General features: G+C 48.8%; 1 protein-coding gene across 1 annotated transcript in view; it reads left to right on the top strand.

The window, feature by feature from the left end:
- Positions 1 to 901: 901 nt before the first annotated feature.
- PEX6 (peroxisomal biogenesis factor 6) overlaps positions 902 to 23,321 on the top strand; it is a 47,738-nt gene continuing 25,318 nt past the window's right edge. Inside the window, exons 1-7 of the mRNA XM_083175325.1 lie at positions 902 to 2,284; positions 10,546 to 10,697; positions 12,639 to 12,722; positions 14,825 to 14,927; positions 15,205 to 15,341; positions 19,695 to 19,806; positions 22,775 to 22,983. Coding sequence (XP_083031451.1) covers positions 929 to 2,284; positions 10,546 to 10,697; positions 12,639 to 12,722; positions 14,825 to 14,927; positions 15,205 to 15,341; positions 19,695 to 19,806; positions 22,775 to 22,983 — 2,153 coding nt within the window. The 5' untranslated portion in view covers positions 902 to 928. The remainder of the gene's footprint in view (positions 2,285 to 10,545; positions 10,698 to 12,638; positions 12,723 to 14,824; positions 14,928 to 15,204; positions 15,342 to 19,694; positions 19,807 to 22,774; positions 22,984 to 23,321) is intronic.

Below are 23,321 nucleotides of genomic sequence, written 5' to 3' on the forward strand. Positions count from 1 at the left end.
GGGTAGTAGGGAGTTCCTCTGCCAAACGCTTCTCTGCCCAGCAGATCAGTGGTGAATAAATGCTGCGTGGATGCAAAAAGCATCTATTCACATGAGATAGAAGCTGTGTGATCTGCTGGCCACACCCCCCCAAAGGTAAAATGGGGTGTGGCTTCACACCCACAGACAACACCCACGACTGGGGACCTGAGAAAGCTGGGAGATATGCTGACACCCCCTGCAGGCACCACTGTGGGCAGTATGTATAATTGGTGCTGCTACTTTGGGCACTCTGGGTCTTATTTACTAAGATGGGAGTTTTATGGCAACATCCTATCTTCGATAGAACTACCATCTTAGTAAATGTACCGCTATCTGTGTAAGCATCACTACTGTGAGCATTTTTCTGTAAGCAGCACTACTTCTGCAGGAATTGTGTGGGTAAGCAGTACTATGGGGGTTATTCTAGTTCATTCTTTCTGACAAAATCCTTCTTAGATGGACTTGCGAACGGTGTGAGGTGCCATTCCCACAGCTTTTGACCGCCGACAACTGCACCCGATTCAAGCCGATCTCCGGATCTCGTGGTCATGTTCCTCCAGCTGTTGTGGAACTACAAATCCCAGCATTACCTGCCACAGATTTTATATAATGGATTGCTAAATTTGTGGCAGGGCATGCTGGGATGTGTAGTTCCACAACAGCTGGAGGGCCATGAGTTTGACTCCACTGCATTACATTTTATGTATGCATATTAATAAAGTATTTCATCAAACATTACATACTGATCCACAAATCCCTCTGATCACATGACAGTCATGTGGAAAATACATGTATTTACTGACAGATGCCCAGCTTTGGGCTTTTGGTTCTCATTACAAATGATAGTGATTCCTAATACGTTACAGCTTACAGCCAAAACTGAATACCGCAGTTGGTCTCCGGGAAAATGGCCGCCGTTGTAAGACAGGAAGCGATAGCGTACATCCCCTCTCTGCTCTTTGCTCCCGGAAGATTGTGCCTGCTGAACATGCCTGCAGATCAGAGCACCGGGGGGCCACTGCTTTTCGTGCGGACACGGGGGCCCCTGACTCCGAGGAGACTCCTGCTCAGTTCCCCACCGTTGTTGGACTGGGCGCTCCTGGGGGTCCGGAGTAGGAGGGCGCCATTACCGCGGGGCCCACTACTTGTTCGGAGGGGAGAGGTGCTGTCTGATAGTGGGGCCCTAATTGTGGATACCAGACCCACCTTGCAGGGCATTTTGGGGCCACAAACTCGTCTTAGTGTTATCGAGCTGAGGGGGGACAGCAGTGGGATTGGGGGAGATGGGAGACCTTTGGGGGAGCAGGGAGAGGTGAGGCTCCTGGGGCTGCAGGAAGAAGGGGGAGCACAGGAAGAATTGAGACTCCATGGTGGGCTTGATGATGGAAGTCCCCTTGGTCTGCAGGAGGAGGGGAGACCTGGTGATGTGCAGGAGGACATTGAACCCCATAGAGCGCTGGAAAGCGTGAGACCACCAGGAGGACTGGAAGAGGAGAGCCTCTGGGGACAACAAGAAGAAGAGGTCCTCCAGGGTGGGCAGCAAGAGGGGAGACTGGAGGCGAGGCAGAAAAAGGGGATAACACCGGTGGTTCAGGAAAGGAGCATGAGATGGGGAAATGGAGACACAAGATGCCAGGGAGGACAGGGGACATTGGTAAAGTGCCCACAGGAAGACTCTATTCATAACGGGCGGCATTTAGGTGGAGTGGTCATTGGGTCAGCAGGTGCGGTGAGTTCTGGTGAAACACATTTCCTGGATTTTAGTGTGCTTGGGTTGGATATCCACACTCCAGTGGTCTCCAGCTTTGCTCGAGGAACAGGCCCCTTAAGACTCCGTGTGGCTCCTGTTGATGCCGAATCATTGGTTCGAGCAGGGAGGCTACAGGAGGTGGGTGGCCCTTCGGATCGGGGTTCTGCATTGTGGGTGAGCAAGAACCAATTGCGGGAGCTGGGTCTATTTCACCGTGAGTGGGTGTGGGTATCCTTACCAGAGGTGGACAGAAGCACAAAAGTCGCAAAGAAAGAGCCGTCTCCAGTGGACTGCTTGGCTGGAGGGAGAAAACATCTAGCCATGATATTGGCTGCTGAGCTGTGGTTGGGTCACCCTCACAAATACAGCCATCTTCTGAGTACCCCAAGCATGGTGGGAAGAAGTGCTCCCACATATTCGGGCAGTACGACAGGATGCACCTCAGTCATCTCTGCTGTTCTCAGTTTTAACTTGACAGCCGGAACAAGTTCCGTTAACGAAGTTCTTATAGAGGTGAGACCATATCTCAGAGTTGAATTTATTAAAGGAAATCAGGAAATGTAGTTGCCCATCTCTGCTGTAATGGTTTTTTACTAGTTCCAATATTACGTAATGAAACCTACAGAATATCATCACAGCGGGAAGAGGCAGGAGACCTGCATGCAATTGTAACGCTCAACAGAATATGCTGCGCTATATAAGAAATGAAATAGCCCGACAAATCAAGTGCACATTTTGAATTGCCTCGTGAGGGTACAGTCAGGGGCACTGAAAGGTCAGCTGGGCCCTGCTAAAATAAAGTGGCCACTGGGCGGAGCCCCTAGGAGGAGTTGTGGCCACACCCCCATGAAAAAAGGTGTCTAAAGAGGACAGGCTGCTGCTGCTGTATCTTTCCAGCTCAGCACTGAGCAGCATGTGCAGAGCCGGGGAGAGAGGCTGTGCAGCGGCAGCCAGTCCCCTCTAACCCCACTTCCCGTCTCCCTGCAACGCGGTAGGGGGGATCGGGACCTGAGCAGAAAGTACTCGCCCCCCATCTCGATGCCAATGGGTAGAATTGCCATTTTAATGAAGCAACAATGTGTGTTAGTGTTATGCACACGGATAAGATAGTTTAATGTGATATCTAATGTGAATGTACAAATAGTCTCTGTAAAGCACTGAGGAATATGTGTGCGCTATGTGAATAACTGGTAGTAAATATCTGCAGGATCTCCATATTTTCACATATTATTTGATGTTTTAGTCCTACACAAATAGGAGGTATATTAATGAACTAGGTGATTCATCGCGCCCTACGGGCGCTCTTCACACCGTCGTAAGGGGCTGCGCCCCCTTAATTTGTGAACATTTGTATATGAGAAAGATGGTTAGAATTGTATGAAAGATGCCTGTATTGCAACTTGAGTTATAGGTGAAATGTGTTAAATAGAGAGCATATGATGTGGAAGGGGGTGTGTATTGTATTGTTTTGTTTAATTAAAAAGCGGTTACAGAGTAACATGTACATTGATGGTACAGTGACATTTGTGGGTGTGGGTGTGGGGGCTGTGTGTGCATGTTGTTTAGGTGTGTGTGTGCAATAGTATAGTAGGGTGTTTCTGAGTCAGCGGCTCCCCACTGGCGGAGGTCACGACACAGGAAAACAGGAGGCTGGGTAGTAATAGGGGTGTGTGGGCATAAGGGGGACTAAAGAGGAGGGTGGGAGATACTGTGCAGCTTCTGCCAGTGGGTGAGGGTCCAGCGTGGCAGAACAGGATGGTGGCCCTTAATCAGTGTCTCCTCCTACTGGGTGGGAGTTCGGGTGCATGAGAGCAGGAGACTGGGCTATGAGGCATGATAGGGGCATGTGGGCAAAACAGCGTCAGCGACTCCCCAGTGGTGGAAGTTACGGTTCAGGAGAGCAGGAAGCTGGGTAGTGATAGGGGTGTGTTAGTATACGGGGGACTAAAGAGGGGCTTAGGGGTGCCGTGAATTGCGGGAGGGGCGCGGGGGTGCCGTGAATCAAGGGAGGGAGGGGGCGCAGGTGTCGGCGAATCGCGGGAGAGGGCGGTGGTCCGCAAAGCGTGGGAGGGGTTGTGAATTGCGCGAGGCGGGGTTGCGAATCGCGGGAGGGGGGTACGCAGGGGTCCGTGAATTGCGGGAGGGGGGGGCGGCACGGGGCGCGATGAATCACCTAGTTGGTTATATATTCTTGTAGAAGGATGGTAGGATGTTGCTGTCATTCAGAATGCATTTACATAAACAGTAATAGTAGCAGTAAAAGATCTGACTTAAAACACCTACAGTAAAACAGAACAGGTGTTATATATTATACAAAGAATTGGTTGATGATGTGTAGGTTGACGTGCACATAGTTCATAGTTGTCACTGGAAAAAAATAGCTACAAGAAAAAATCAACACAGAAAGTTCAACACATGTAAATGTTGACATAAGTGTGGCACTTCATCGGTGTCCATGTCGACACATGAGAATGAATATGAAAACATTCCAAAAAAGAAAAATAAATCTTCAAAAACTCATGTCAACCTTTTTCATTGTCGACCATAGCCGTGCCAGTGTTTTGCATGTGCCATTTAATCCTGGGGTTGCCGTGAATCGCGCGCGGGGGTGGAGGGAGGAGGTGAGGGGTGTCTGCGAATCACGGGGTGAGGGGTCGTGGGTGGATGCCGTGAATTGCGGGAGGGGGGGTCGCGGGGGGGGGGGGGGGGTGCCGCGGATCGTGGGAGGGGGGGTTGCAGTGAATCGCGGGAGGGTGGGTCGCGGGGGCGGGGGGTTGCCGCAATGACAGGAGGGGGGTCAGGGGTGGGGAATCGCGGTAGGGGGGGTCGTGGGGGGCACCGTGAACCGCGGGAAGGGGGGCCTAGGGGGTTGGCGCGAATCGTGGGAGGGGGGGTCGCGGGGTGCCGCGAATCGCAGGAGGGGGTGGGGCCACGAATCGCGGGAGTCACCGGGGGTGCCGCGAATTGCGGGGGCTGTGCTACAAATTGCGGGAGGGGGGTCACGGGGGGTGCCGCGAATCGCCACAAGAAAAAATCAACACAGAAAGGTCAACACATGTAAATGTTGACATAAGTGTGGCACTTCATTGGTGTCCATGTCGACACATGAGAATGAATATGAAAACATTGAAAGAGTGAAAAATAAATCTTGTCAACCTTTTTCATTGTCGACCATAGCCATGTCAGTGTTTTGCATGTGCCATTTAATCGTGGGGATGCCGTGAATGGGGAGGGGGGGGGGAGGGAGGGAGGTGCATACCTCCCAACATGATCCTTCAGGAGGGACACATTGCTCTGTTTCTGGACTTCTTAATTTATGGATTACCATCACCTGTGCTTAAACACCTTTCTTATCAATTACCCTGTTTAAAACAGGTGATGACAATCATAAATTAAGATGGAAGTCCACAAACAGAGCATTCTGTCCCTCCTGGAGAGGGTCATGTTGGGAGGTATGGAGGTGTGGGGAGCTCACCTGGTGTGTCTGGTGAGTAGCTGTGTCTTTGCTGTGTAACATGGAGAGGCAGAGGGTGTCTGGCACTGTCTGTGGGCTCACTGGGCTGGTTCTCTGTCATGTGAGTCAGTCATGTGAGTCAGAGGCTCCACCCAGCGTTACAGCTCCAGACACACTTTGAGTGACAGATGTAGCCAAATATATAAGAGATGTTGTAACTGTAGTAATCCACTAGGTGGCAGTCAGTGACGTGCACTCAGGGGTCATATTTCAGTTTACTCCACAGATTTGACTATAATTTCCCTTGGAATAATACATAGAAGATATAGGGGGGGGGGGTGCTCCAACATCCACGCCCCCTTACCGCCGCCCATCGTCGGCTACCGCTAGCATAATTATTGCATATGATCTAACATATGCGATAATTATGACCAAAGACAGTTCTTGCGTTTAGAGCTGTCTTTTGCTGTGACCCGGTGATGAGCGGTGGGTCACGGCGCGGCTCCCCCCTCCCTCTTTTACCTGGCTAATTTTGCTGCTGCAGGGGGGGCTGGCTCTCCTCCTCTTCCCTGCACAGGTGAGGGGGGGTCAGTGCGGGGCGGCGGGGGATCGCGTTAGAAACCCATAGGCTTCTATGGGGCATCAACAGATTTTTCTGGCGATGCCCCCATCGCGGTAACCCGGCAGGGGATGCTTAGAGCATCCCAAAATACGGTAAAAACCCAGATAACAGGGTTTTTACCGCATTTTTAATTTAGAGAATCTCCCCCATATACAGTACTGTACAAAAGTTTTAGGCAGATGTGGGAAAAAAATGCTGCAAAAGTAAAGCTGGGCATACATCAAGGCGATTTGGTCCGATTTCAACCGATTGCGACCCATCGGCCCGTTAAATCGGACCAAATCGCCTCTCCCTGACATGTAGTCGGGTCGACTAGGTGGTCGGACCGGCTGGCCGTCCGACCACCCGTTCTGGGACGGGCGCAAAGCAGTGACGCATGCGATCCATCACAACGGATCGCATGTGTCCCTGCCAGAAGGTCCCGGCGGCTTGCAGTCCTTCGTGTGTCCGTACACTGCTGCGAGACGTCGCAGGCAGTATATGGGCACCTTTAGAATGCTGTCAGAAATAGAAGTGCTAATAGGTGATTTTTATCAATTAACAAAATCAGAATCCACTTTATTGGGCCAGGTATACTGTACAAAAGCCATGTAGATAACAAGTAAACAGTGACAGTGACCGTACACACACATATATATATATATATACTGTATATAATTATGTACAGATATACACTAGGGACATTATTCTGGTTGACTCGCAAGGCTGCGAATGGATGATTTGCATAATCATCCATTCGCAGCCGGGGAGAGATCATTCGGCGACCGTCAAATGATTTCTCCAGCGCTCGCAGATCAGAGACACTTCTATGGTGTCTCTGTTCTGTGGGCGGCCTGTGCGAGGACACCCGCACTGCTAGGTGCATGTGGGACAGCGAACATGTAGTTCACCATGCCCGCTCGTACCCTGCGTCTGCACATCTGCAGAAATGCGCAGACACAAAACATTGAACTGAATGAACTAGAATAACCCCCTAGATGTACCCGGGGAGGGTGATGGACAAGTACAGGGGAGACAATGGGAACATATACTTGCTGAGCTACACAGCGCCTAGGCAGCCATCAGCGGCAGCCACTTGGTCATTGCAACAGCCAGGTAGGTACCCTGGGAGGGTGCTGGACAGGGGAGACACGGGGAACTTGTTTAGGCTGAGCAGCACAGCTCCTAGGCAGCCATCAGCAGCGCCATCTTGATTATTGCTACTCACAGGGCAGCAGTAGAAAGGCTCCACCTCTCGCCTTCAGCACACCACAGGGGTCAGCCAGTGTAGATGGATCCTACGGCTGTCCCATTGTGAGGCTGGAGGTGGTCAGGGAGGGGCCCTGGTTGGAGCCGCGGCTGCTGTGGGGCAGGGAGAGACAGTGAGTGTGTGTGTGTGTGTGTGGGGGGGGGTCAGTCAGTGAGGCCAACCTTGCTGCCTCCCCAATGTAGGAGCCATACTTCCTCCCCTGGGGCTCTACGCTGGGACATCCTGTGGGGGCGGACAGGCCCTCTCAGCCCACTGGTGGTCTTGGCCGGGGCCTACAGGCCGGGAATCTCTTCTGCAGGGGATCGTTTGGCCAGGGGTCTTTCACAGCATCTGCTGCCGAGTGTCTCAGCTGCGGCTCCTGCTGGCTGGGATGGGTCCTGGTTGGAGATCCCCTGCATTCCACTGCTGGGGGGGGCACGGCTGAAGGTGAAGCCGGCTGTGGCGCCGCCCGTCTCTTCCAGGCCGGGGGATGTCGCATCCTTCGTCGGGGGGAGTCGGCACCCGCGCTCCGTCCTCCACCGTCCACCACTCTGCACCCACGATCCATCATCCGGGGAGTCCTCAGGCCAATAGTCTCCGGGGGCTGAGGATGGGAGATCCGAGGACGGGAGATCCACTTGCTTGGGTCCAGAAATACAAAGTGAATGAACAGAGGAGAAATCAGTATTTGGTGTGACCATCCTTTTGCCTTCAAAACAGCGTAATTTCTTCTAGGTACACAGGGTTTGAAAGAGCTTGGCTTGGCGGATGCTCCAAACATCTTGGAGAACTAACCACAGATCTTCTATGGATGTAGGCTTGCTGAGATCCTTCTGTCTCTGTAATCCCAGACCGACTCAATGATGTTGAGATCAGGGAACTGTAAGGGCCATATCACCACTTCTAGGACTTGATCGTTCTTAATGATGTTGGCTGTATTTTTGTAGTGGTTGTCCTGCTGCAGAATAAATTTGGAGCCAATCAAACGCCTTCCTGATTGTATTGCATGATGGGTAATACCCACCTCTATTTCTCAGCACTGAGGATACCATTATTCCTGTCAATATACTCAATCCTAGTTGCTGAAATGCAGCCCCAAACGTGCAAGGAACCTCCACTATGCTTTCCAATTTATTTTTGTAATACATAGGGAGGCAAAACCCGGGATTGAGCATTTTTCAATCCCGAATCCCAGGATTCTAATAATGCCCTGGGATTCCTAGTTATAGCCAACATTCCTAGTTTATAGCCAAACATTTCACAGTCCAGAGCACCTGCTGCCATTTTTCTGCACCAAAATGTCTATGTTTTTGTGAATAGTCACTTGGCCTTGTTGAAAATATGGCAATTCTTCCGTGAATCCTCTTCTGGACAGACTTTTTGAACAGTAGAAGTATGTACCTGGGTTCCATTGGTTTATGAAAGTGAAGCATGATCTGTTTTCATCTGATGCACCTAATTTTCATGGTCATCATCATCGTTGCCCGATTCTTTGTGCTTCTTCAAAAGAGCTTGAACAGCACATATTGAAACCCCAGCCTGCTTTGAAATCTATGCCTGGGAGAGACCTTGCTGATGCAGTATAACTACCTTGAATCTGCCTCACTTGAGGGGGTGTTGCTTGTTGCAGTGTCAGGTGACCTATCCAGGAAGTTCTATCAGATTACGTCTACATATTGCAGTTTGACAGGTCCATTTTAAAGGGTCCTTTTTGGCAGGAAGGTGTCTGCACTCTTAAGCCTATGGCTGTGTCTACACTTTGGAGGTCATTCTGGTCTGTTCTCACCATTGTGAATTTGCAGCGGTGAGCGATGTTTATGGGCTGCGCGTATAGGCTGTGTAAGCGGACGCGGCGACTTGTTTAGTCACCTCCCCGTTTGCACAGATCAGTGTGGGCGTGGGGCGGCAGACATGGGTTGCGCCCATGCAAACAACCAGCATTTCATGGGCGTTCCCATGGTAATTTGCCAGTGACGTGGGTGCCCTTAGAAATAATTTGATAGTCGGTATTTACTTAACTCGCAAAGCTGCGACTTTCGCAGCTTTGCGATTCAATCAGAATGACCTCCATTGCGTTCTAGCAGGAGGCAGTCGAACAGGAGCTGTTTAGCAGGATGCTTACTCAAGCGGCTATATACAGTAGTGTAGCAACCCTAATTTACATACAGGAAAATATGCTAGTTTGCAGGGTGTGCCATGACGACTTTTACTGTACACGCTTCGATAATAGAAAAAAAGGGGGATAGTAGCGCTAATGACAAAATAGATTGCGGTATAATGCTCCAATGAGCGCCGGCCGGCTTATTGGAGCGTTATACCGCAATTGTGCTGTGTCTCCAACCGTGCACTCGAGTGTTTTTTTCTGTGGACTGATGCTAGCAGTACCTCCCTGATGCCTTCCAGCCTATAAACAGGAATGTGGTAACTATATTAAACTCCAAATTAACACCACTAACACTGGACTGTTAACATACAACCACTAATTCTCATTAACAATATTGGACTGTTTTCTAACCTTCCACAAACTTGAGGCTGGCTAATGTGGATTTTTCCTAATATATCCAAAGGGGGACTGTTTATCTTCTACTTGCACATTTTTAGCTTATTTTTCTATTTCTTCTCAGGATAATCCTGATTTTTATTGTGTATTTTTTTCTATTTCTAGTGTCATTATACATGTTTGGTATCGGCCGGAACCTTTGTAATTGATTATTAAATTCTTTCTAATATTTAATTTTTGTCTGTATCTATAAATGTCCTAATTAATAACATAGACTGGTTTAAATTTATCCCTCAAATCCAAGCGCTTCCTTTTAATTTGTTTTTCGATAATAGAATGTCGCCTCTTATGAGCCATGTCGTACATCTCAGTTGCGTCTCTATTTTCGAGAGAAGGGTTGGCTGTGAAACCAAGTGTACACAGAGTGGGTGGCCTGGCCACATAGGATATGTACACGGAAATGTGCACATCAGTTGCAGTTTTCTGAAAAAACACAAGGCCGCGACTGCTTTCTCTAACATGCTGGGGGCCACCCAACCCAGGACTAGGCCTCCCAGCATGACAGGTCGCTTTCTGAAATGACAAAATATTTGCAATATCGCGTTGAAGAGTCGCCATGTTTTGGCTCACAGCAGCTGCGTGTGACATCCTACAGTCGATGGTCCATGTCCAGATTGGGGAGGAAGTCTGTTTGCCGTTTGGTCCCTTTGTACCCTCAGAGAACAGTACAAATGTGGGAGACAACACTCTAAGCAAGTGGTCCCCAAACTTTTTTGAATCATGGTGTCCTATAGTATCAGATTTTTTTCTTCGTGGCACCCCTGCTCCTTTATTTGATTTTTTTAAATATATTAAATGAATTCTACAATGGAAGAAATAGTAATGCCTGTATATGGTCTATGTACAGTAATTGTATGTATTGTAGTAATCAGCCAGCAAATACGTCCTCTCCTTTGTGTCCTGTACACAGCGCTACAGCAACGAGCTCACAGAGGGAAGTCAATCTGCTCTTATTGAGCCCCCATATGCAAAGGCGCTTTATATAGAGGTGGTGAAGTCTCCATGTTACAGCACTGAGGACTCATTCAACAACGCTCTGTACCAGCACTTCAAAACACCCAGGTTAGATCTCTCCATGTTTTATATTGTCCCTGCCCTGTAATAAGCCCCTCCCAGAGAACCCTGCTCTCCATTCTGCCTCTCCCAGGGAACCCTGACCTCCATTCTGCCTCTCCCAGGGAACCCTGCCCTCCATTCTGCCTCTCCCGGAGAACCCTGCCCTCCATTCTGCCTCTCCCAGGGAACCCTGCCCTCCATTCTGCCTCTCCCAGGGAACCCTGCCCTCCATTCTGCCTCTCCCAGGGAACCCTGCCCTCCATTCTGCCTCTCCCAGGGAACCCTGCCCTCCATTCTGCCTCTCCCAGGGAACCCTGCCCTCCATTCTGCCTCTCCCAGGGAACCCTGCCCTCCATTCTGCCTCTCCCAGGGAACCCTGCCCTCCATTCTGCCTCTCCCAGGGAACCCTGCCCTCCATTCTGCCTCTCCCAGGGAACCCTGCTCTCCATTCTGCCTCTCCCGGGGAACCCTGCCCTCCATTCTGCCTCTCCCAGGGAACCCTGCCCTCCATTCTGCCTCTCCCGGAGAACCCTGACCTCCATTCTGCCTCTCCCGGAGAACCCTGCCCTCCATTCTGCCTCTCCCGGAGAACCCTGCCCTCCATTCTGCCTCTCCCGGAGAACCCTGCCCTCCATTCTGCCTCTCCCGGAGAACCCTGCCCTCCATTCTGCCTCTCCCGGAGAACCCTGCCCTCCATTCTGCCTCTCCCGGAGAACCCTGCCCTCCATTCTGCCTCTCCCGGAGAACCCTGCCCTCCATTCTGCCTCTCCCGGAGAACCCTGCCCTCCATTCTGCCTCTCCCGGGGAACCCTGCCCTCCATTCTGCCTCTCCCGGGGAACCCTGCCCTCCATTCTGCCTCTCCCGGGGAACCCTGCCCTCCATTCTGCCTCTCCCGGGGAACCCTGCCCTCCATTCTGCCTCTCCCGGGGAACCCTGCCCTCCATTCTGCCTCTCCCGGGGAACCCTGCCCTCCATTCTGCCTCTCCCGGGGAACCCTGCCCTCCATTCTGCCTCTCCCGGGGAACCCTGCCCTCCATTCTGCCTCTCCCGGGGAACCCTGCCCTCCATTCTGCCTCTCCCGGGGAACCCTGCCCTCCATTCTGCCTCTCCCGGGGAACCCTGCCCTCCATTCTGCCTCTCCCGGGGAACCCTGCCCTCCATTCTGCCTCTCCCGGGGAACCCTGCCCTCCATTCTGCCTCTCCCGGGGAACCCTGCCCTCCATTCTGCCTCTCCCGGGGAACCCTGCCCTCCATTCTGCCTCTCCCGGGGAACCCTGCCCTCCATTCTGCCTCTCCCGGGGAACCCTGCCCTCCATTCTGCCTCTCCTGGGGAACCCTGCCCTCCATTCTGCCTCTCCTGGGGAACCCTGCCCTGCAATATGCCTCTCCCGGGGAACCCTGCCCTCCATTCTGCCTCTCCCGGGGAACCCTGCCGTGCATTCTGCCTCTCCCGGGGAACCCTGCCCTGCAATATGCCTCTCCCAGGGAACCCTGCCCTTTGCCTGGACTTACCTCATTAATGATATAGGTGTAGTGTGTATGGGGCTTTAGTTGAAATAAAGTCTGCTGACACTGTTCCTACCCCTCAGGCTTCAACTTAGTCAGTTAATGTGGCCATGAGCGGACCGTCATAAGATGCCCATGGACTGGTTGGTTTAATCCCCTGCTGCCTTTTTAATTATGCTAAAAGTGGTGGTATTGAGGTTGGATTGGCAAAGGGAGAAAATGTGTACTTAAAATTCTCTGTAGGGGTCCCACCCCCCTCTGCTCCTTTGGTTGTATACTTGCTGAGGAGGAGCTGGAGGGTCATAGTGAGAGGTCCATTCTCCCGTGTCCTGTCTGACTTTGCGGAGGTCTGATGCACTGTCTGTGTTCTGCAAAGCTTCACCTGCAGGGAATTGTTAGGGACACTGCTGGGAATAACACAGAATCTCTCTGTATTACAGATCCGTTCAGGTGGATGATATCCTGTGTGTGTCTTGTCTCTCACATGCTGAGTTTCTGAACAACAAATCCCAGATCCCGGTTAGGTTTGTAATATGATAATGGATACTATGAATATACCACACCTGTATACTCCTACTGATGTACATGTATGTGTGCGTTCATCTCACCTATAGTGTGTCTTTATATGTGTGATCCACCACTAGTGTGCATGTATGTGTGCGTTCATCTCACCTCTAGGGCAGTGGTTCCCAACCCTGGTCCTCAAGTACCCCCAACAGTGCACGTTTTCCAGGTCACCCGGCAGGTGCACTCATTATTCAGACACATTTTAAAAGATCCACAGGTGGAGCTAATTATAGCACTTCTTATTCTGTGTGGAGACCTGGAAAACGTGCACTGTTGGGGGTACTTGAGGACCACGGTTGGGAACCACTGATCTAGTGTGTATGTATATATGTGTGATCCACCACTAGTGTACATGTATGTGTGCGTTCATCTCACCTCTAGGGTGTATGTATATTTGTGTGATCCACTACTAGTGTACATGTATGTGTGAGTTCATCTCACCTTTAGGGTGTATGTATATTTGTGTGATCCACCACTAGTGTACATGTATGTATGCGTTCATCTCACCTCAACGGTGTATGTATATTTGTGTGATCCACCACTAGTGTACATGTATGTGTGCGTTCATCTCACCTCTACGGTGTATGTATATTTGTGTGATCCACCACTAGTGTACATGTATGTATGCGTTCATCTCACCTCAACGGTGTATGTATATTTGTGTGATCCACCACTAGTGTACATGTATGTGTGCGTTCATCTCACCTCTAGTGTGTATGTATATTTGTGTGATCCACCACTGGTGTACATGTATGTGTGCGTTCATCTCACCTCTAGGGTGTATGTATATTTGTGTGATCCACCACTAGTGTACATGTATGTGTGCGTTCATCTCACCTTTAGGGTGTATGTATATTTGTGTGATCCACCACTAGTGTACATGTATGTGCGCGTTCATCTCACCTCTAGGTTGTATGTATATTTGTGTGATCCACCACTAGTGTACATGTATGTGTGCGTTCATCTCACCTCTAGGGTGTATGTATATATGTGTGATCCACCACTAGTGTACATGTATGTGTGCGTTCATCTCACCTCTAGGGTGTATGTATATATGTGTGATCCACCACTAGTGTACATGTATGTGTGCGTTCATCTCACCTCTAGGGTGTATGTATATTTGTGTGATCCACCACTAGTGTACCTAGTGCATCAGACATCTGTGCTACCCTAAAGGCCCCCACACACTAGAACGATTTTTTGTCCGATTTCCGACAGATCGGCCGATTTCTACCGATAATCAGCAATAACCGGCCGATCGGTCGGAAATCGGACAATCGGCTAAAAAAATCTTTCTAGTGTGTGGGGGCCAGAATGTCCAGCTGCCAAGGCCAGACATTAGTTACCTTCTATAGACATAAATGTTAATGTTGAATTAGTATCCAATCACAGTTGCTGTACATTAGTAATACCGCTTTCACACTGTCAAAATGTTTCAAAAACCGGTATTTTTAAACGGTATTTAAAACGGGTCCGAGCCTTCACATTGCAGTAGATTACCGTTTTAAATACTGTTTAAGTACCATTCACATCAGTCAACCCGTTTAATCCCCTGATCATGTTTTAAGGCAGAATGCAAGGGACAGCCTATCACAGGTCTGGAATCTGTTGTTTTTACTAAATACCGTTTCAGAGCCATTCTCACTGCATAAAAAACGGCTCTGAAACGTGTAGGACTCTGCTTTTTAAACGTTTTGAAATACCGGTTATCTCTAACCAGTAAATCAACTCTGGCGGTTTCACACTGCAGCCTTAAACGTTTTGAAATGTGAAAAAAACGGCAATATACCGTTTAACAAGTGCAGTGTGAAAGGGGTATCCGATATATACATCTCTGTATCTATTATGCATTGGTGTTCTATCCTGGCTGTGTGGAGACTTTAGCCTGAAGTGATACGGAGTGTAGGGTTTGTGCATACGTTCCGTCCTCACTGGGGGGGTGACCCTCTGTCTACCTGCGACCACAAGCTCCGATGGCACTGCTAAGCCAGCGTTATATGTGTGGTTAAATGTCTCTTGTTTTCCTACAGATACTAAGCCCATGATTATTCCCTTCTAGGTGCCCTGACCTCTACTTTAAGGTCCGGAGAATAGAAGGGCAAGATGGAGAGGAGACACGTCCTGGATACATGGCGGACACCACTCACACCACTCTCTATCAGGTGATGTTAGCCGTGGGTACAATGGGCCTCATTCAGAGCCACATATAATGCTGCTGTTCATATAGTTGAGGGGGTTGCACAGACTTTTCTGAAACCCCTTAAATAACATGAGCTACACAGATTGTACACATGGAGGCGCTGTTGCGATTGGCTCGGACAGTACCTGAAATGTTGTGGAATAGTGAGATGGGAGTCATTGACCAGGACATGTATGGGGCTAATGTATATGTGTGTGTTATAATGCATGGAAATTGCTCATGCTGCTGTCTATAAACAGGTGGGCAGCACACACAGCTTTGTCCCTTCCTTTCCTTCCCGCGACGGCCACGTGTTCTGGAGCAGTCTGTCACCAGCGGGTCTGTCGCATGTAGTGGATGACATGTGCCGGGTACTCCAGCCTCATCTGCAGACCATGTAAGGGTTAAGGATTCACCTGATTTGTATGTGTATACTATATTTCCAACATGTTATCAACCGCGACCTTTTATATAGGACCCTGGGGGTACTATGTATTGGCAAGCAAGGGGGTCATTGTATATTGGCTACATGGGGCCCGATTCAGATGTATGTTCGCAGCCTAGCGACAGGTAAATGCCAAATGTTTATACTCTTGACTGTGTTGTTGCACAGGAAAGAGTAAAAACAAAAAGAAACTTGTACAAATGGTAATGCAGCTGCCGTAGAACTATTCATCCTAGCATGCCCGAATAGTGACAATACGGCCGGTCATGCTGGAATGTGTAGTTCCTCAGCTGGAATCATATGTAGTATGTAGAAAAGATGACAGGAGATACGTGGCGCAATGCTGCCAAAAAAATCACAATCCCTGAAGATACACCCTTACTTCAACAATATGAACATTTGGAAAAAATTGGGATATAGACAAAAAAGGCGCAAAGATGGAGATACTTAAGGATCTGAGTATCGGATTTTCTTCCTTTTCAGGGCGAAGGTGTTCTCTCAAGCCAGGTATGAGTTAGTAAACCATAATGAGACGTGAAACAAAAAATAAAGATATACAAAATTACAATAAATCTTAATGTGTGTGTCACTTATTATAAGACCCCCTATCGGGAGGTTATTTTAGTGTGTGAGATGAATTTGATTCCGCTGGGCGTACCGAAACTCACGTTGGACTGTGATGGTACTCCTCCTATCAAGGTTTCTTTTGGTATGGCATCAGGGGAACCAACTTCTGAACATCAATAGAGGTTTTCTCACATATAGAAGAGTATCACGATAAACTTGCACGTATTCCAAAAAAGAAGGAAAAATGGTGTCTAGAACTGTGAAGTAACTTTATAAAGTGCAAACAGTGGGCAGCTGGACAAAAATAGTGTATTTTGACAGCATACCTCACTTACATCTAAGATAGTGAGGGAACACATATAAGGGTTTCTTTAGTGTTGAGACAAAAGTGGGCGTACCCCTACTCACGATGCGAACTGTGGTTTTCAAACCTATCAAGGTTTCTTTTATCTCCGTGACTGTGAATTTGGAGATCTTAAGGAGTGTCCCACTGTATTCTTATAACTCCGATACACCGTGGATATAAAATATAAAAGTATATGTCTCAGTGTGATGGTTCAAATATGGACCCAAATGTTTAGAGAGCCCAACAATTGGAGGGCATACCTTACTCACCCCTTGTAATAGGGGGCAAAAGCCCGTAGCGTTTTCTTTATGGCTTCTATTGGATACTTTCCACCACAAAATGCCAGGGAACCAGTTTAAGATAAAATGGTATTCCACCAAAATATTTTTAATCCATACAAAAAAGTTTTACAGAAAATCCCATAAGTGACATAGGGACAGAGGGATTTTCAAGCAAAAAACAAGTCCAAAATTTCAAAAAACAAAAGAAGACAAAAATTTAAGAAGACAAAAATTTAAAAACTTGAATAAAACAATACATACATCCGGAAGTGTGGCTGTTCACTCTCCTCTGACAGAATCTACGCGTTTCGGTCGGGGTGACCACATCTTGATAAAGGTAACCCCGACCGAAATGCGTAGATTCTGTCAGAGGAGAGTGAACAGCCACACTTCCGGATGTATGTATTGTTTTATTCAAGTTTTTAAATTTTTGTCTTCTTTTGTTTTTTGAAATTTTGGACTTGTTTTTTGCTTGAAAATCCCTCTGTCCCTATGTCACTTATGGGATTTTCTGTAAAACTTTTTTGTATGGATTAAAAATATTTTGGTGGAATACCATTTTATCTTAAACTGGTTCCCTGGCATTTTGTGGTGGAAAGTATCCAATAGAAGCCATAAAGAAAACGCTACGGGCTTTTGCCCCCTATTACAAGGGGTGAGTAAGGTATGCCCTCCAATTGTTGGGCTCTCTAAACATTTGGGTCCATATTTGAACCATCACACTGAGACATATACTTTTATATTTTATATCCACGGTGTATCAGAGTTATAAGAATACAGTGGGACACTCCTTAAGATCTCCAAATTCACAGTCACGGAGATAAAAGAAACCTTGATAGGTTTGAAAACCACAGTTCGCATCGTGAGTAGGGGTACGCCCACTTTTGTCTCAACACTAAAGAAACCCTTATATGTGTTCCCTCACTATCTTAGATGTAAGTGAGGTATGCTGTCAAAATACACTATTTTTGTCCAGCTGCCCACTGTTTGCACTTTATAAAGTTACTTCACAGTTCTAGACACCATTTTTCCTTCTTTTTTGGAATACGTGCAAGTTTATCGTGATACTCTTCTATATGTGAGAAAACCTCTATTGATGTTCAGAAGTTGGTTCCCCTGATGCCATACCAAAAGAAACCTTGATAGGAGGAGTACCATCACAGTCCAACGTGAGTTTCGGTACGCCCAGCGGAATCAAATTCATCTCACACACTAAAATAACCTCCCGATAGGGGGTCTTATAATAAGTGACACACACATTAAGATTTATTGTAATTTTGTATATCTTTATTTTTTGTTTCACGTCTCATTATGGTTTACTAACTCATACCTGGCTTGAGAGAACACCTTCGCCCTGAAAAGGAAGAAAATCCGATACTCAGATCCTTAAGTATCTCCATCTTTGCGCCTTTTTTGTCTATATCCCAATTTTTTCCAAAGGAATCATATGTAGGTTTGCTGAAATGATACCACCAGGCGTTGGATGTAGCCATATCTCTGGTGTGTGATTCATGTATCAAACAATTGGACAAGAGGCCAATACATCAGATTTGAAACAGATTTAGGGGCCCATTTCTCAATGATCGCATTCACAATGTGATCTATTCAGAATATTACTGATATTATACATCCTATCGGCGGGATGCATCATCCCCCCCTCACAGGGACAGGGCTCCGAAAGGAGCCTGTCCCTGCGATGTGCTGAGCCCGGTGCCAGGGGGTTAGCGCTCCCCCCCCCCCCCACTGACCGCACTGCTATCGCCATCTCAGAATGGCCCAGGGATGCGATGCGCTGCTGCCTGATGTTGAAACATCGGGCAGCTTCGCATCCCCCATAAAAACCTATGGGGGAGGTAGCCAGGGGCGATACAGGAGGGATCACAGCAGGGATCGGAGATACATTCCTGATACATTCGGGGGACAGTTAATATTTGCGGCTAACCCCAAAAATCAGGGATTTAGCCGCAAGTATAGAACGATAAATGGGCCCCTTATACTGTATGCCATGGGTCTTCAAACTGTGACCCTCCAGATGTTGTGAAACTACAAATCCCAGCATGCCTTGCCACAGTTTTAACACTTCCTTATAGCAAAACTGTGGCAAGGCATGCTGGGATTTGTAGTTTCACAACATCTGGAGGGCCGCAGTTTGAAGACCCATGCCAGGGCCGAAACTAGGTGTTTCGGCGCCCGGGTCGGCAGTCATTTGGACGCCCCCCCCCCCCCCCCCGCCGCCAGGCAAATAGCGAGCGGCTGTGTATGTGAAAGCTGCCGCTACACCAGTCCCTGGACCCCCGCTGCCAACATACCTGTGTGTAGCGTCCAGGGGTCCAGGGACTGGTGTAGCTTCAGCCTTCACTCACTCTGTCTCCTAGCACTATCTGCCTGGCGGCGGGAAGCGCTGATGACTTTGAAAAGACTTGCCGGACGCTGATTGGCTGAATTCAGCCAATCAGCGTCCGGCAAGTCTTTTCAAAACCTGCCTCCCGCCCACCGTCCGGCAGCGCTAGGAGCCGGAGTTAACCCACCAGTCCTCGGGACCCCGCTAGGACCTGGCGTTAACCCACCAGTCCCCGGACCCTCGCTGCTCATCCCAGGGACCACGCTGCCGGGACACCAAACTAGCGCCCCCACCCTCCAGCGCCCGGTGCGCGTGACCCCCTAGCCCCCCCCTAGTTACGGCCCTGCCCATGCTGTATGCTATTGATCCTCTTTCAGTGTGGCGGCAGTTTTGCCTTTTCAGGATAAAGGGATTGGCTCTTAGCCAGTGTTTTCCTTTTATGTATAATTTCTAGGACATAAATTGTCCTCCTTGTGTTGTCTCTGGCTGCGATATACAGTAGTTGAAGTGAATCCTTTCTGTCAGAGGTTTCTTTATACAATTATCCAAGACCTTAGGGCACCGTATGATGTCATCAATATAATTCTGATCTCTGCCATCCTTCTATCTAATTATGAGATGCCTTATAGGATGGCTTGGGGGGTCCAAGGTCAGGTTAGCACTATACCATTCTCTGAGATAGTCTGTTTATAGCGGAGATGTTCTTAGAGTTGGGTTATATACTGTGCAGGCCTCTAACACCTGGATGTGATATCATTGTGTTCTCATAGGAGAGAGGTGCTCGGGGTGGGAGGCCGAGTTCTTCTCTGCGGCCCGAAAGGAAGCGGTAAAGTGACTGCGGTGCGTGCAGTGTGCAGTCGGCTTAACTTACATCTGTACCAGGTGAGTGTCCAGTGTTAGTAATGTGCAGGTTTAGGGGGGGTATTTAATATATTTGCACACATGGGAAATAGTGACACTCACATATTCAATGCTGCCATTACCGCAGCATTGAAGGGTGTCAGATCCGACCTTTTTTAAAGTTGGATATGTTTTGTCGGAAACCGGAGCTGATATATTTACAGCTGTTTTTCGACAATCCGTGGCTGTTTTTGCCGATCCACGGATTTTACGTGGAGCATTAAATTCCAACTGTCGAGTTACTGTTGGATTGGATGAGAATGGTCCGGAGCTGGAATCCCAGATTGAATACTAGTGTGACACTTCTGTTTGTATTTCAGGTAGAGAGTGCGAGGCTGTGCAGGGAGAGCAGTGCTGCTAGTGTGACACTTCTGTTTGTATTTCAGGTAGAGAGTGCGAGGCTGTGCAGGGAGAGCAGTGCTGCTAGTGTGACACTTCTGTTTGTATTTCAGGTAGAGAGTGCGAGGCTGTGCAGGGAGAACAGTGCTGCTAGTGTGACACTTCTGTTTGTATTTCAGGTAGAGTGTGCGAGGCTGTGCAGGGAGAGCAGTGCTGCTAGTGTGACACGTCTGTTTGTATTTCAGGTAGAGTGTGCGAGGCTGTGCAGGGAGAGCAGTGCTGGGAGTGTGACACTTCTGTTTGTATTTCAGGTAGAGTGTGCAAGGCTGTGCAGGGAGAGCAGTGCTGCTAGTGTGACACTTCTGTTTGTATTTCAGGTAGAGAGTGCGAAGCTGTGCAGGGAGAGCAGTGCTGCTAGTGTGACACTTCTGTTTGTATTTCAGGTAGTGTGCGCAAGGCTGTGCAGGGAGAGCAGTGCTGCTAGTGTGACACTTCTGTTTGTATTTCAGGTAGAGTGTGCGAGGCTGTTCAGGGAGAGCAGTGCTGCTAGTGTGACACTTCTGTTTGTATTTCAGGTAGAGAGTGCGAGGCTGTGCAGGGAGAGCAGTGCTGCTAGTGTGACACTTCTGTTTGTATTTCAGGTAGAGAGTGCGAGGCTGTACAGGGAGAGCAGTGCTGCTAGTGTAACACTTCTGTTTTTATTTCAGGTAGAGTGTGCGAGGCTGTGCAGGGAGAGCAGTGCTGCTAGTGTGATACTTCTGTTTGTATTTCAGGTAGAGTGTGCAAGGCTGTGCAGGGAGAGCAGTGCTGGGAGTGTGACACTTCTGTTTGTATTTCAGGTAGAGAGTGCGAAGCTGTGCAGGGAGAGCAGTGCTGCTAGTATGACACTTACGTTTGTATTTCAGGTAGAGTGTGCAAGGCTGTGCAGGGAGAGCAGTGCTGCTAGTGTGACACTTCTGTTTGTATTTCAGGTAGAGAGTGCGAAGCTGTGCAGGGAGAGCAGTGCTGCTAGTGTGACACTTCTGTTTGTATTTCAGGTAGTGTGCGCAAGGCTGTGCAGGGAGAGCAGTGCTGCTAGTGTGACACTTCTGTTTGTATTTCAGGTAGAGTGTGCGAGGCTGTTCAGGGAGAGCAGTGCTGCTAGTGTGACACTTCTGTTTGTATTTCAGGTAGAGAGTGCGAGGCTGTGCAGGGAGAGCAGTGCTGCTAGTGTGACACTTCTGTTTGTATTTCAGGTAGAGAGTGCGAGGCTGTACAGGGAGAGCAGTGCTGCTAGTGTAACACTTCTGTTTGTATTTCAGGTAGAGTGTGCGAGGCTGTGCAGGGAGAGCAGTGCTGCTAGTGTGATACTTCTGTTTGTATTTCAGGTAGAGTGTGCAAGGCTGTGCAGGGAGAGCAGTGCTGGGAGTGTGACACTTCTGTTTGTATTTCAGGCAGAGTGTGCGAGGCTGTGCAGGGAGAGCAGTGCTGCTAGTGTGACACTTCTGTTTGTATTTCAGGTAGAGTGTGCAGGGAGAGCAGTGCTGCTAGTGTGACACTTCTGTTTGTATTTGAGGTAGAGTGTGCGAGGCTGTGCAGAGAGAGCAGTGCTGCTAGTGTGACACTTCTGTTTGTATTTCAGGTAGAGTGTGCAAGGCTGTGCAGGGATAGCATTGCTGGGAGTGTGACACTTCTGTTTGTATTTCAGGCAGAGTGTGCGAGGCTGTGCAGGGAGAGCAGTGCTGCTAGTGGGACACTTCTGTTTGTATTTCAGGTAGAGAGTGCGAGGCTGTGCAGGGAGAGCAGTGCTGCTAGTGTGACACTTCTGTTTGTATTTCAGGTAGAGTGTGCGAGGCTGTGCAGGGAGAGCAGTGCTGCTAGTGTGACACGTCTGTTTGTATTTCAAGTAGAGTGTGCGAGGCTGTGCAGTGAGAGCAGTGCTGGGAGTGTGACACTTCTGTTTGTATTTCAGGTAGAGTGTGCGAGCCTGTGCAGGGAGAGCAGTGCTGCTAGTGTGACACTTCTGTTTGTATTTCAGGTAGAGAGTGCGAAGCTGTGCAGGGAGAGCAGTGCTGCTAGTATGACACTTATGTTTGTATTTCAGGTAGAGTGTGCAAGGCTGTGCAGGGACAGCAGTGCTGCTAGTGTGACACTTCTGTTTGTATTTCAGGTAGAGTGTGCGAGGCTGTGCAGGGAGAGCAGTGCTGCTAGTGTGACACTTCTGTTTGTATTTCAGGTAGAGTGTGCGAGGCTGTGCAGGGATAGCAGTGCTGGGAGTGTGACACTTCTGTTTGTATTTCAGGTAGAGAGTGCGAAGCTGTGCAGGGAGAGCAGTGCTGCTAGTGTGACACTTCTGTTTGTATTTCAGGTAGAGAGTGCGAGGCTGTGCAGGGAGAGCAGTGCTGCTAGTGTGACACTTCTGTTTGTATTTCAGGTAGAGTGTGGGAGGCTGTGCAGGGAGAGCAGTGCTGCTAGTGTGACACTTCTGTTTGTATTTCAGGTAGAGTGTGCGAGGCTGTGCAGGGAGAGCAGTGCTGCTAGTGTGACACTTCTGTTTGTATTTCAGGTAGAGTGTGTGAGGCTGTGCAGGGAGAGCAGTGCTGGGAGTGTGACACTTCTGTTTGTATTTCAGGTAGAGTGTGCGAGGCTGTGCAGGGAGAGCAGTGCTGGCACTGTAACACGTCTCCGCACTCTTTTCTCTCGTGCTTGGGACTGCCGACCCTGTGTCCTGCTGCTTTGCCATTTGGATCTTTTGGGGAGGGAGAGAGATGGTTCTGGAGAGGACACCAGAGTCCTGTCCACTCTCAGCAGTCTCCTGCTAGAGATGAAATCCACAAACAGGTATTACATCCAATTTCTGTCATACAAAGGGCTAAATAATAACTCAAATGTACCATTTCTTTTTGTGTTTTAGTTTTTTACACATTTTCTCCTCATATTACTATCCATGTGGACATCTTTTGGGAGGAGTAAACTTGCCCGAAGTGTGGGGGTCACGTAAAATGAAATATAAAAGATTTGGCCTAAAGAACATGTGTTGACCTAATTCATGTCAACCGTTTGGTGTTAAACTAATAACACTTAATAGATGGACATACAGAAACTATTGACATAAGAAAGAATTTTAACTTTGCGTGAGATACAGAGACAAAGGGTTTGGCGGCCATTTTGAGTCATCA

The sequence above is a fragment of the Crinia signifera genome, chromosome 3 (genome assembly GCF_055691185.1).
Source record: "Crinia signifera chromosome 3, ASM5569118v1, whole genome shotgun sequence".
Taxonomy (NCBI): Eukaryota; Metazoa; Chordata; class Amphibia; order Anura; family Myobatrachidae; genus Crinia; species Crinia signifera.